We start from the raw sequence: 15,601 nt of genomic DNA, 5'->3' as shown, positions 1-15,601 counted from the left end.
CTTTTAAATTTCTGTGAGGAGTATGGACAAAATCTCTGCAATCTATAAAAGCTGGGGCAAAGAAGATAGCAACAGCTCCAGAGTTTACTCTTTTGATTACTACATGAATTAAATTTTAAAAAGAAAAAACAAACTAACCAACCATATTATTTTGACTGATATACCAAAACTTACCAAATATCAAATATTGTGATTATTCTGCTTCAAAATACAAGGTACCTATGATGAATGTCCAAAAATACCCAAACAAGTAAGGTAAAAATACTATACCATACTACAAAACATTCAGTTTTTAGGCAGGCACCCAGGTTCAGGAAAGCAAGAAAATAACAAAGCCACATGATTTCTCAGCACCGCTGAAGTGAAATGCTGGTCATTTGGCATTGGACCCATTTGATCCAATGATGACTTCTGCACTACAGCTGGTTTGTAGTTTTCATTGGTAGTCAGTGGAGAGCAGAATATACTTGAAAAAATATAATTTAATTCACTTAATCTTAAAGGAGATGGCTTAAACAACTCAGATGAGTTGCATCCTGAAAACGAGTATTTCTCTTCTCTGGTCACAAAAGACACCTCTCATGTGGCCACTTCAGGCTTGTACATGCCTAGAGTTAGGTGAAATGCATACAGTCCTTCGAAGGTACCTGTTTAGGAGATCCCTGGAGTCAGCTTTCTTGAAAATCTGTCCTTAAAACAACAGTTTGCATCCTCAGTCTCAACATGAATATATTTATTTGTTAAAACACTACATATTTAAGAAGGACTTCTACTCAGAAGAGCTTTCTGGAAATATATCCTGAAATACTGGAAATACTTGAATCCTGAGCACCTACTTCCTAATTCTGAAAGTAATACGGGTCACTTAAAATATTTTACCATTCAGTTTGGAAGCAGTCAAGGGTTCTGGACATTCCCAATCTGACCAGGAAATTGCAGAAGAAGTCATCCATTGCTTCAGGTATTTCAGACACTGATTTCTCAGAAGTCAGTACTGATTGCAAAGCCTGAAATTAAAATTTGATAATTTTTATTAAACCTACGAGAGAAATGTCATTACCATACCTTCTATTTCTGAAGTAATCTAAAGTCATACATCCACTGGAGTACAGCTGAACATTTCCCTTGTCTTTATTGATCAGATCTATAATCACTGATCCTTCTAATGTCAAGGTCTGTGAAAGGTTATAGAGAAACAACTCAAAAAGTCACCTGATTTAAGCAAGTATTCTGAACCTGACATAATCTGATATGGACTTGAAACTATTTAAACTGATGGATGATCTTCTGTCACTGACCAGAGAGAAAATGTTAGTTCTCATACTCCTGCACCCTTCAGCAACCTTCAAAAGTATTCATGAGAAAAATCAGTACATCTCATGAAAAATGCAAAAGTCCAAGGTGATAGTAAAACAGCTGTCACGGTTTAGTCCCAGCCAGCAACTAAGCACCACACAGCCACTTGCTCACTCCCCTTACCCCTTACCCCAATGGGATGCGGGAAAGACTGGGAGAAGTAAGAATGAGAAACACTCCTGGGTTGAGGTAAGAACAGTTTAATAATTGAAATAAAATAAAATAGTAATGATAATAACAACAATATAATAATGATAATAACAATAATATACAAAGCAAGTGATGCACAATGCAATTGCTCACCACCTGCCGACCGACACCCAGACAGCTCCCGAGCAGCGATCGCTGCTCCCCAGCCAACTCCCGTCAGCTTATATACTGAGCATGATGTCATATGGTATGGAATAGCCCTTTGGTCAGTTTGGATCAACTGTCCTGGCTGTGCCCCCTCCCAGTTTCTTGTGTACCTGGCAGAGCATGAGAAGCTGAAAAGTCCTTGACTAGCATAAGCAGTACTTAGTAACAACTAAAACATCAGTGTGTTCTCAACATTCTTCTCATACTAAATCCAAAACACAGCACTATGCCTGCTACTAGGAATAAAATTAACTCTATCCCAGCCGAAACCAGGACAACGGCTTATATGCTTCTTGTAATGACGCATGCAACGGAGAGACTGAAAGAACTGCATCTCCATCATTAGATCTCTTAGGAAGTCTCACAAAGATCAGTTCTCCCTTTTCTTCTCAACACCCATATGCAGACGCTGAACAAAGCTGCCAGACAATATTGCTAAAAGTGTTAGCAGAATGCAGATGGTGCACCAAGGCTTCATATGCAGCTCCTCCACTGCCATCAAGATAGACAGCTATTCAGATAAGATCAGCTCGTGGGTCAAGCACCATTGCCAAAAGCAGAATCAAATCAAAACAGAGCAATCCTACTACAGAGGGAAAAAAAAAAAAAATCCCTTTCACAGCTTTCTGTTGCAATGCAAATTTCTTTCATTCACCCAACCCCACTCTGTGCATAGTGTGATATTAAGTTCTCCTAGAGAGATTTCAAGATGTAAGGAGATACGAAAAAAGTAAAATATGACCCAGTCTGAGACTACCACCTCCCCCCGCCCCCGCAAAATGCATTTAAAGATAACCAGATGAGAGAGACTGCCACAACTTGGCAGCCAAAGAGGTGGCCTTAATTCATTCAGACTTCAAATGGATTACAGTGATTTGACATACCTAAATATGAGGATCTCAGCATTTGGGAACTACACGTAGGCACTGTGCTACAATAGACTTGCTCAACACAGGCTAAGACAAGATACTGCATCTCCTGGTGAGAGGAGGACAGAACAAACCTGGGCTTGACAACTATCACTTAGTGCACTCTTGAAAGAAACTCAGATGCTATGATAATGTGAGCTACGTATTATTAAAAAAAAAAAAACCACTGTAGAGAAGAGGAACAGAAACAGCTTCCATACATGCCTACCTTCTTTTCTTCATTTCGGTACTACTAAAACTTAAAACAATTTCAGTGAGATATTCATCAAGACATACTAAAGGCTGTGACTGCAAATTATTTCCTCCATCCATTTAAAAAAGAATCTGTAGGTCAGGGATTTCTGATAACTGCATCCATTTATGGCTTATTCACGTCCTTAGTGGGAGCTCTATCAACATGACTGCATAAATTACCTGAAGATAAAGGAATTTCTCTTGATAAATTAAAAACACACAGCACTGCCTGCACTGGAAAAATCTCATAGCCATTTTGTATAATACAGAAAATGTTGTGTTTAATCCAAGCAACCCATCTAATATAAACATAAAGAATTGTACATGTACGATCAAGGCCATGTAACACTGTATTATGAATAATACAATATGCCAAGCACAATGTAATATTTAGCATATTTTCATTACCAGAGATACACTACATCAGACAGGTCTATTTTCTAATTGTGGTAATACAAGAACTAAAAAGAGTACATCTGCAGACATGTAGCTGCATCCCTTTTCTTGCTTCTTTTCTTTCTTTATTCTAAAAGAGGCAAATGTCTAATATTGTTAGTTGTAGTTTCCCAAACACATCTATAAAGCCAGTCTTCGGAAGAAATGACATAGCTTGATTCCCTTAATAAATGGAAATATGATAGGAATTCATTTCATCCATGCAGAAGAAAATTTATTAGCTAGATACTAGCACTGAGAATCATTTCAGGAACCAAAGCTCGAGCAGGGAACAATATACGGAAAAATGAATGCAGTCTAACAGGCACAGTATTGGAACAGGGCCTCAGGAAACCAGAACTAAATGCCTAGCTCTTCTGCAGACTTTGAGAGTGATATTAGGATAACCACTTTCTTTAACTTAATCTTAACCTTGGATGACTACCCACAGAATGGCATAACAGTAAGTTTTTGTATATACTTACCTATTTAGAAATGAGGAAAATACAATCTATAATTAATGTGGTGCAAACAGACACCCTATAGTAGCAATACAGACAAAAACACCTGATTAAAGGATTCTGACCATTAAGTCAAACTAAACAAAGTGTTTGCTTTGTTAAATATTTCTTGGTTAGATTTTCTTAATTAAAATCTTAAAAACATTTTGAGTGTAAGGATTGCAAAAAATAAATTAATTGCTAAGAACTTAACCTTAAGGACTTCCTCAATACTTGCAAAAATTTCTGTCCAATGAAGAAATATGAACACCAAATAAATTAATAATTTCTCTGGAAAACAAAATAAGATGTTCTTGCAAAATTTACTAAACTAAAAAAGAATACAAAAACTGAATTCAAGGCTTTTTAACACATTCAAACAAATTAAAAGTCAAACCTACGTTAAATATAAGGTTAATGAAAGACAAGGTAACTTCAGATTATCACTTGGGATATTAAGAAAATAAAGATCCTGGAATGGAAGTGTAATAGCTGTAACTACTGAAGGAAGTATTTCAGACAGCTTTCTTTTATGTGTGTGATTTTCCAGAAGTTCCGTATCCTTTTCCTAGGGTCCCTATCAGCTGAAGACTTTTTCATATGCAAAACGTTCTATTACTTGTGTTTAAAAATAATTTATACTACTTTACAAAGTCTCGAAACAAGGACAGTAGAAAAAAAAAAAAATCAAGAGTTGCAACTGAAAAGGACAAATAATGACTAGAACAGGAACAGCAGGCAGAATCACTGCTATCCAAAGCATGTGTTGCCCAGCACAGGTGTGTTTTGAATCAGCTACCATTTCACCTCCAAACCAGGGGAAAATGAAACTTAGATTACAGCTCCATCACCCACATTTCCCTGTTGGGATCCAAACAAAAACATGAACTGTAACTGGTGAGGGAGCCTCACCAAACTCCTTAAAGACCACTAGTTTCACAGCACCTATGCAGAGATCCAGAAGGAAAGAAAACATATCTCAGTATCCCCTGTAGAAACATAGCTTTAATTCCTACACACCAATTTGATTTAAACAAACAAAAGGTGAATAGCACTTTCTGTCATTTGTTTATGTTTGCTCTTCTTCATTTAGTGATTAGTGCTAATTACTTTGAAAGGAAGTTTGAAAATAAGCATTTTTCTTAGATTTACCTGGTTATACTTGATCTTTTTACAGAACGTAAAAGAAACTGTAGTTACTATAAATATCCAGTTTCTAAATTGAGTATCTCCGTTTGACAAATCGCTTAAGTATTTTTGGATGCTCACTTGATCTGTGCCTTCTCTATATAATTTATTTTTGTAACCAAAAGATTTGTATCTAATACTGAAATGCAATCTTTAGTACAAGATTAGGTATACAAGTTACTACGAACAACAAATACACATAATCACTTGAAAATGTTTATCACAGAGTAGCTATTCCAGGATATGGTTATTACCTAATTTAACCTATTTTAGGCAAGATTAGAAGCTAATAATTAAAAAACTGTACCAATTATTTATCATGTGAATACAGCCTTCTACTGTGCTGCTTAGCTCATAGTTTGGATATTGATTTAATATTAATTCACAGGAAACAGTGCTTCTAACTTGGGTCACCAAAAGCATTCACTGCAGCACTTGGTTTTTTCCAGTGAATTAGCATTAAACAATCTAGTCACTGAGCCTCACAAAATATACAGTAAGTCATTATGAAAGCTGTCAAGGAACTAGCAAGTGTATTAAAACATTTTTCTATTCATGTCTTTCTGTCTGAAGGCTGGCAATATTATTTCAGTTTCAAAGTTATGGAAAAATGAAACCTCCAAATAATGAGTCAGGAAGCAAGAAGACAGACATCTATCAGCATAAGCACAAAATCAGAGAGAATTTGAGTTTAAGCACACATGTTCTTCTTTTAAGGAAAGGTAACACTTTCTTCAGTTTGATTAAATGGGATAGATATTAGCATATTGTTTCCTACTACTCAAAGTTCAACAAATCAACAAAGAGGTGAAAGATTATTTAAATGCAGCACTGTCAACTCACACAGTAAAACAGACATAATTTCAGTTATCCCTAAAGAACACTAAGAATTTCCACTAATTGGTTAACATTAAGCATGTTCAGTCTTTAAAACTTCTGCCACCTTTCCCTTAATTTTCAGGCATATGCAGTTTCAAATACCTAAGACTCCAGTATTGTCAGTTTTCATTCAAAGTTTGATCTAAAATACAAAATTGGTCTGCTGATACGCACTAGTGCAAAAGAAAATGCACATTTTTCCTCCATTTTAATGTTAAGAATCATTCAGATAATTTTATCTTTTCATTATTAATCATTTGCTTTTGCAAAACAAAGACTATAACAATAGCTTACTGATGAGGCTATAAGACAGTGGTGATATTAGAAACACAGCAGGGAAAAGCACTTTTCCATTAGATTGTTATAAGCAAGTAAATTCAGGTAAATTATATTTTGGAAAATGCAATATAACAATGCCATTGTGTAACACTGAACTATTACACGACTGTTTTGAAAACAATTTGTAAACGTAAGATGTTTCAAGAACTAATTTTGTGAAATTACTGATAATTTCATTAATATTTTGATTTAACATAGTTTAACAGCCCATTCTTTATTTTCAATATATGAATAATCTTCTTTAGCAAAGTATTCAAGTACAAGCTTCTATGCGTCTTAAGCACATGCAGTTTCTTTCCTGTATCAGGGATCACACTCTCATTCACACAGAAAAAGAAATAAACCCTAAAGTACTGATACATTGTAATAACATTAATCTATTTTAAATAATCTACCTATATATTTGTTACATGTATTTGCAGTATCAGGTTATTTATGGAACATAAAATGACCAAAAGTTAAAGGAAGATGAAACCCAGGAAACTTTCCCAGTTGCCTTTTCCACTGTGGCACACATTTACCCCTAGAAAATTCTAAAAAGTAAGAAGCAATCTTTTCCACACAGATATTTCATAATTAAAATAAATTATGATGTAGAAACTTTAAGCCACTAATGCCAACTGAATCACAGAGAGCCTTAGAATGTTTAGGAAGTTCTTACTAAAATCTGGGCATCTTCAGCTTGCTCTTGAATAGTCTGCAAAGCTTTTGACAGATCCTCATCATCTTCCTGAAGACTAAATTCATCATCTGCTGGAACCTAAATGAAATTATTTAAAGTTAGGTATCAATATATTTTATAAATCTTTCTTTCAGAATACAACCATTTCCACCCCCAATACAACTACTGAAAATGATCTTGTTCTTGTTAAAATAATACGTTGCCATACTTAAATAGCATTTATATTACTGATAAACCTATAAATAAGATGAAACATCTAAATTGAAATATCTGCATCTTTTAAAAAGTATTTAACATTCAAATGAAAGTAAAACATAATAAATAACTGACACTAAATCTTCTCTTGAAAAATAAAGCTATGTCTAGGATCATCACACTTTATAAAAGGAGATTCATGTCATTTCTCCTAGGATGTTTTTCTGACTGATGAAGTAAAACAAAAGAATGAAACATGACTAGTCTACCCACATATATCAGAAGATTATCTATTTAGTAAATTACCTCTTCATACTGATAATCTTCTTTAGAGTCATCTGTTATGGTAAATTCTGTAGATTTTGTTAAGTCTGAAACAGCTGAAGCATGAGATGAGTTCCAACTTAAAAAAAAAAGTATCACAAACCTACCATCTATAAATATCCTATCACCACCTTTGCCCTTGTTCTTTTTGACACAAGACTTCACACTTTCAAGGCTTCTTTCAGCCCTTAGATGAACAAGTCCAGCTCCAGTGAAAACTACATGCAGAGACAGAATTTAGATTCAAAGTTTTTATAGCAGGTCTGTTGTGGTTTAGCCCCAGCCAGCAACTAAGCACCACGCAGCCGCTCGCTCACTCCCCCTACCCCGATGGGATGGGGGAGAGAATCGGAGGAGTAAGAGTGAGAAACACTCCTGGGCTGAGATAAGAACAGTTTAATAATTGAAATAAAATAAAGTAAAATAATAATAATAACAATATAATAATATACAAAGCAAGTGATGCACAATGCAATTGCTCACCACCTGCCGACCGATACCCAGACAGCTCCCGAGCAGCGATCGCTGCTCCCCGGCCAACCCCCCCCAGTTTCTATACTGAGCATGACATCATATGGTATGGAATAGCCCTTTGGTCAGTTTGGATCAACTGTCCTGGCTGTGCCCCCTCCCAGTTTCTTGTGTACCTGGCAGAGCATGGGAAGCTGAAAAGTCCTTGACTAGCATAAGCAGTACTCAGCAACAACTAAAAACATCAGCGTGTTATCAACATTCTTCTCCTCCTAAATCCAAAACACAGCACTATGCCTGCTACTAGGAAGAAAATTAACTCTATCCCAGCCGAAACCAGGACAAGGTCTAAACACCATTAAAATTTGCCTCATCAGATCTGTCAAAGTTAGAAGTCAAGCACTGTTCAGAGTTAAACAGCTAAATTCTGCTCTCATTTACACAAATCATCAGTTTTCATAGGGGTCTTTCTCACCGAGACTTCCACAGACTTTATGCTTCTAACCATAACTAACTTCATGCTCCCAGAGAATGGCATTTTTTATCAAATTCAGATGTACAAGTTCAAATACGAACATCTGAGATCAAACACTGAATACCAGAGGACCATTTACTGAAGCTGATACAAGTGCTTTAGTAATTACAACACAGCTACAATAAAAAGATAAGGAACTTTCAAAATGTAAAAATTCATTTGGAAATTATCTACAGTTCCTTCATACGTTTTAGAGTGAGACTTTTCATTAAAAATAACTACAAATGGTGTAAAATGAAACCCAAATATACATTTTTTTCATCCTCTAGCCTCACAGCCCATGAAAGTATAACAAAAATGTTCTTAGCAGGACACTCTGTTGACAGTTTCCCTAGGAAATCAGTTAGCCTACAAATGACCCATGTAAATAAACCAGAAATTAACTTCTGAAGAAAAGAAAAGCTGGCAATTCAGTACTTCACACACATCAAATTTAAATAGTAACTTCTATATAAAAAGAAGGAAAAAAAAAAAAACCCGCATGATTTTCCAGCTTTGCATCGCTTCCCATATCTGAATCATTCTCCTAAAAAATAGGCTTTTTGCTACAGTTCTCTCAGTACAATATATATGTAAAAGTATCATCTGCATTCAAGACCCCAGCATCACAGCATCAACAAAACTATCAGTTAAATTGTAACCATCTAGAAGGCTAACAGCTGAAGATCATGTCCCAAAAAAGGATAACCACCATTTGTTTTATAGAGATGTGAGGTTTGAGGTAAAACTTGGGAGAGATGCCATTTTCTCCTCTAAACTAAAAAAAACAAATAGGGAAGTCATTGAGTGAATAAAGGCATAATTTTCAGTAATCAAGTCAAAGCACATCTGTGTACCTCCAACTGCCCAATTATGCTACATGCTTACTATAGAAATTGTATATATAAATAGGAAACTGGCATGAGCACTTCTTAAGATATCTAGGCTTAGTATGTGAAAGCAAGTGCCTGTAATACACGTGCCCCCAGCTTTACTTCCCAGATTATTGCACCATAGACTGCAGATGTGGAACACAGGACGTGAATTCAAGTCACCACCTCTCTGCATTTCAAATTTCACTGTCTGCAAAAGCTTCATTTTCTAACTCGACTGATTCTGGAATGTCTAATTCTAAAACCTGAACTATGCAGAAACTCATCTCCAAAAAATGTTTACCACGCTTTCTTTCATAAGGGGCGGAAAAAAGCAAGGAACCCCCAAACTACTAGATTTAACAGGCCTAAGTCTGTTCTCTGTCACACCAGAAGAAATCTGGGTTAAGTCCTCTGACTTTAAAAGGAGGGCAAAGAAATTGTGTGGTTCAATGAATGCACCTTTTCTCAGCATGGTACCCCAGGACCCTATGTTGGTCCACCAAGGTAAGCAAAGGGAACAGAGATGAAAATAGCTCATGTTGAAACATGACTTTCGAGAGCTGACCCAACAGCCTTGAAATAAGGATGAGACACTCAGGCATCAGGCTACCTTTTCATTGCCTGCCTGCTCCCCCGTACAACAGGAACGTTTTGGTCCTTGCATCAGTGTCTGACCATGTCCTAATGAAATGACTCCTAATTCCTGGACTTTGTTCCTTCAACTCAGAGGGAGAAAAGTTCACCTGAACTGCTGATTACATACAAAAAGGGAAGTGCAAGGTGGGAGTGCAAAGCAGCAGGAATAGGTTTCCTTTATTGTTTGAAAAAGCAAGAAGGATACTTGCAGCAGGCAAGTCAAGATAAAAGACACAGTAATATTGACTGACTAGTTAGGGTAATGTTCTAAAAAGCCCCTTTTTTTAATTAGATTAAGATATCCTAGCACTAGCTAGCTGACTACACATTCTCTCTTTAAAGAATGAGACTTTAAATTAAAGTGTGGTCATGTTTGAATAGCGTGAATACTTGGGAACAACATTTTTTGTATGAAGCAGGGGACAATTTCCATATATATGCAGTAATTCTTCATTACTTTATAGCACGGTATTTATCAACTTAAAATTAATTTAAATAAAGTACACTTAAATAAAATACATCACACCATGTTTAGTGATTTGATCAGAGACTATTTTTTCTAAAGCTATCTTTTGCATGGGCTACAAATGATCCTTCCTCCATCTTGACTATTTCTTTCTGCATTTATCAAACCTTTCAATGCAGATAGAAGAGTCACTCAATGAGTAAAACACTTTGTTTTTTTCCAGAATTTTCTACTGACCTGACCATCCTTGCAATCCATTATTGTCTAAACTAATGTATCATTGCAAACACTGTGCACAGGCTAAAACATTACTTTAAAAATTCTGATTATTTTTTTCCTCTTTTTTCCAGAGTCATAGCCAGGCGCACAATAAGAGAGGAATCTGATTTTAAGACTATTGTATTTTTGCAACAAACACCATGTCAGTTATTTTAACATCTGTACTTATGCAGTGCTTTTAGCACACCACACAGTGTGACAACAGCTGGGCAGTTTCAATGAGATAGAAACTGAGGCACAGGCTCATTAAGGACAATCTTCCTTTTTTTTTTATTGCTTTTATATTGGCTTACATCTTAATTCTAGCAAGGCAGGAAAAACTAGGGTACTGGTAGGGCCTAACACTTAAGCTCTGATTATTGAGCCTCTAAAACAAAGCTCGCAAGATCTTCTTGATTTGGCAGCTCACAGATACAAAACCAAACAGATGGAGCTAGTCTGACCTAGTGACGTAACTAGAATGTGGATCATCTGACCAAAAATTACACATTTAAAAGCCATAAACTCCTAACAAATTGCCACAACTCAACTGTGGAAAGTATTCAAACTGATTTTTTTTCCTCTAAAAGCCACAGCAAATAAAATTATTTCTAGGTTATTGTATCATATTCTTTATATCTTGGTCATACACAGTACTAAACAAAACCACAACTATCTAGCCAGTTACTGTGTGTGGCAGGCACTGGGAATTAAATGAGCACCTTTTACAACAGCACATTGGGACTGTGAGTCTTAATAACCAGTCTTGTCACTCCTCCGCAGGTATTTTGCATTGACTGATCAACTAAAACAAGAGGCAACAAGAGACTTCCAGTTCCGAATTTTAACTCTCGCTTAGACTGCCCCATAAGCAGGGGAGGATAAAATTACCCTGCTTTTCCTAAAATAAACATCATGTTGAAGTGAGCAAGATCCTACCGTCTCTGCGGGGGGGAGGGGGGGGGGGGGGGGAAACACCAACCAAACCAAAACCTGCGTATTATCCCTTTTTTGCCTCCAGGGGCAGTAACTCACAAAAAGGAGCAACAAGGTGTTGCGGGTTTTTTGGCTTTTTTTCCTCGCCTTACTCTGTGAAATGACTTGGCAAGGCGTGGGTCTCCTGCCGGGACGCTCCTGCCCGGCTCCCAGCGAGCAGCCAGCGGCACAGGCAGGGCTGCGCGCTGCCCGAGCCCCCCCGGGGTTCCCCCGCCTGGGGCACAGGCAGGGCTGCGCGCTGCCCGAGCCTCCCCCGGGGTCCCCCCGCCTGGGGCACAGGCAGGGCTGCGCGCTGCCCGAGCCCCCCCGGGGTCCCCCCGCCTGGGGAGGACGAGCACACGCAGAGGTGGGCAGGGGCGCTGAGGGGATGGGCCCTCCCGCGCCCCTCGCCCCCTGAGGCGGGGAACTGGCGGGACCCCGGGGCGCCCCACACTCCCCAGCCGCCCGCCTCAGACGGGGAGGAGGAGGAAGAGGAGAATGCTCCGGAGGAGGAAGGATACTCTGCAGGCAGAAGGACACCTCAGAGCCCGCCGCCTCCTCCATAGCCGTTGCCTCCCCGCCGCCGCGTCCGGCCGTTGCCGGGGGCGGCCTCTCGCGAGAAGAGGAGCCCGCGCCCGTGCCAGGGCCAACGGCCGCCGCGGGGCGGGGCGGGAACAGACACCCCAGGAGCGATTTATTTAAGTTAGTTTAATTTAGCGTTATTCACGCTTCAGTTTTTTGCCCCTGGAGGTCCCAACGAGTGCTGTCTTTAAGCCGAGGTGAAGCTTCTCACGTATTTTACTAGCGAGGGAGCGGCCCCGGCGGGGACCGTGAGGAGATTTGCCCGGGGGTGAGGAGATTTCTGGAGGTTTCCAGGCTGGTCTCTGGCGAAGCCGGGGTGGGCCTGCGTGTCCTTTCAGGGTCCCCCCCACCCGCTGGCTGCTGCGTCCTTTCTGACTAGGAAACACTCATTTTCTTAAATGGAAGGAAAACAACAGGAGAAGGGTGGGAAAAACCTCTTCAATCTCGTAAGAAGGGACTAACTTCTTCAGAGGAAACATTTTTGTAGCTGGAAGAGGTGTTTGCTGGATCACCTGAGCTCGGTCCTATGGGACTGATTGCTGAAATTAAGTTCCTGCAGTACATTCTAGTTCAATGAAGAGCAGGAGTTTTCCCAGGCAAAAGTTTGGGAAAGAAGCATACCGTATCCCATACATGTGTGGAGTATACATGTTACAGCTCGTAGGAGTTTGAGATAAGGTTGCAGGAGTCAACAGAAAATCTTCTGTTCCTTTTTTTTGTTTCAAAACAAGCTTAGAGTTCCCAGTCCTAAATTTCCATTGAGTTAATGAGCTTTGCATACAGTAGGAATTCAGAATCGGTGCTTGAATTTATGTAAAGTAACTAAAAATAAATGCTCAAAGTCTCTGAAAAAAAAAAAAAAGTGCTAATAGCTGGTCTGAAAGGAGAGGCACCAGTTTTGCTTGCAAGCTTTAAAAAAAAAAAATTAACCGTTGAAATACAGTCTGTAGATCAGAGCAGACGGAAGTGGGTGAAATTATATAGTAGTATTTCATTATATAATTCAGTTCAGTCTTTAGCCTGAAAATAACCGAGATGCTATCCTGCAAGAGGGCCTGTTACCTGTGAAACTTATTTTAGCATTTTCTTTCCAGAGATTATCACACTGGATTGCCATTCCTCTCCCATTGTAGACACATTCTTGAGAAACAATGAGTACTTTGGCACTGTCAAAGTCTCCAAACTGTAATAAAAGAACAGTGTTTTGCCACGAGATTATCACAATGCTGCTAAGGCGACAAGAACTGTTGTTATTTCTTCATAAATTCTTTATTGTCAGCTTTACTGCTGGGTTGAGTTTGATACATGTCAGTGCTTGATCTCATCTGTGTTCAAGAGATGGAGGGCAGATGCTGACATACCTTTCTTTTTGTCCTGCAAGGTTGGTTTTTTGTCCCTTCAAGGAAAGTGATGTGACCAGAACAACATTCTTACATCCATATCCAACCCAAAACAGCAGTCCTGAACTCCAGCAGAGCATCTCAAAAATAACAAATAATAACCAGAAGTGGCATCATAAAGCACAACACCCATGAGTCAGTACTTCCAAAACTGTGGGATTAAAAAAAAAGTCATAATGCAGTTGGGGTGGCTTCAAATGCAGGCCTCACTCTCTTAGGGAAGTTCCCAATTCCACCACAAATCACAGAGTAAGTGTAGCTGTACTTACATCATACAGCCAAGCACAGCTGATTAATATCATAAGTTAATACAATTCACGTCTCTCAGCAACAGGTTTGGTGCTAGCCTTTACAAAAAGAGTTGAGCAAAAAATGCTAAGCAATACCCTTCTCTCCCTTTTCCGCTTCTGAGAGTTTTCTCTGCCTCTACAGGCCTATCTTCTCTCTACAAATTTTTCACCAGACTTCTCTCTCACTAAAATATGGAAATATATGGTATCCATAATTGAAGAAGGCTGATGAAAGCTTAAAAAGGGCTCAGAGAAGTGCTTCAGGGAAGACTGAGATTGGAAAACAATTAATAGTGAAGGACAAAAGGATCTTAGTCTTCTTGGTTTATTAAAGGAATAGTTAAACAGCTTGATCAAAGTGCACAGGTAATAGATTTGATAAAAAAGGCTACGCAAAGATACAAACATATCCAACCATGTCAATAATTAAATAAAAATAAATTGCAACAACAACAAAGAACAAGTTTTTAACAAATAACTATTTGACTGATTTCCAAGTATAATGGAAACTGTTCCTGGAGGATTTTAGCAATGACAGAGTTCTTCAGAAAAGTTATATTCTCCATTCAGACACCAGGTAGTTCAGGATGTCCTACGGCTTGCATTTTCAAAGAAGTCAGATACAGTCATTGCAATGGTACTTTCTATGAAAAAAAGTCTAAATGAGAAGATAACCAGTTCTACCATATGTGGAGATTTGCCAGTATCCGAAAGGACCAATAGAGTTGATTTGTTTGCTTTTAAAGAAGAATCAGTTGGTCACTGATTGTTATTTCCCAAAGGTTTAAACCTTTATTTGAAAACAGTGTTTGGTTGGCAACGTCTCAACTATTTATGTCATCCCATCGTGACTGTATAAATGACCTGTTAGTACAATAATTATCCTTCAAAAGGCATAACAAGCCATCTTGTTTCTCTCCACCTTGTTGAGAGCCATCTACCATAAATACATTATATTTGGTTATTGCTAAGCTGAATTCCAAACACCCGATTCACCCTGCTTTATAGCCTCATAACAGTCTGAGCTATAAATGATTATCGTCTCCCAAATGGCAATAACCAATGTTGTTACTGTATCCTATAACTTCTCATGAGAAAGACACAGAAGCAGCATCTGCTGCTGTAGCTTGAATGTTTCATTAGACAGACTGTTTACTTTTCTCACACGGCGAAGACTAAGCCATGCACCTTAGCCACATATATCAGCCAGACGCGTTACAGTATTTGAAAAGATCAGTCATGAAAAATGGGTAAACTGGAGTGCTCCAGAAGTGTTGCTCATGCTCCCAAGACCTAAAGGCCAGATACTGTTCCAGCTTTATACCGCCAACTGAAGGACTGCAAGACTATCCTCTCATTCAGAGCGAAATAACCCTCCTACTGAATTCAACAGGCAAACTGACTACAGTTCTGACAAGTTGAGTTAAAAACCCAGAACAGCCATCCAAGCTACTTTCAGTGACCCTCCCTCCCCTGCAGGAAGACATCCAAAAGGTCCAGGTTATGCACTTCATCACAACAGACAAGCAGCCAGCAAAGAATTATCTGTCCCACTGACTTTTACACACCCATTTCTGATTGTTCTTCAGTGCAGCTGTGGGGGAGAAGGGACAAGGGAATGTCACCAATTCAGCTTTTTGAATGAGCACATAGTGTGGCCAGGAACACTATACAGACAGTATCACCGTGACAGTCAAGAGGCCATTGTCCACATGG

General features: G+C 38.6%; 1 protein-coding gene across 1 annotated transcript in view; it reads right to left on the bottom strand.

Annotated features, from left to right (window-relative positions):
• Positions 1–12,177, bottom strand: part of SPAG16 (sperm associated antigen 16) — a 432,336-nt gene extending 420,159 nt beyond the window's left edge. Inside the window, 4 exon segments of the mRNA XM_075710523.1 lie at positions 880–1,007; positions 6,879–6,977; positions 7,401–7,447; positions 12,135–12,177. Of these exon segments, the coding sequence (XP_075566638.1) occupies positions 880–1,007; positions 6,879–6,977; positions 7,401–7,447; positions 12,135–12,177 (317 nt within the window).
• Positions 12,178–15,601: the final 3,424 nt, after the last annotated feature.

The sequence above is a fragment of the Pelecanus crispus genome, chromosome 5 (genome assembly GCF_030463565.1).
Source record: "Pelecanus crispus isolate bPelCri1 chromosome 5, bPelCri1.pri, whole genome shotgun sequence".
Lineage (NCBI taxonomy): Eukaryota > Metazoa > Chordata > Aves > Pelecaniformes > Pelecanidae > Pelecanus > Pelecanus crispus.
Note: the sequence above shows the minus strand (reverse complement) of the source record. Positions and strands in the feature narration are given on the sequence as shown.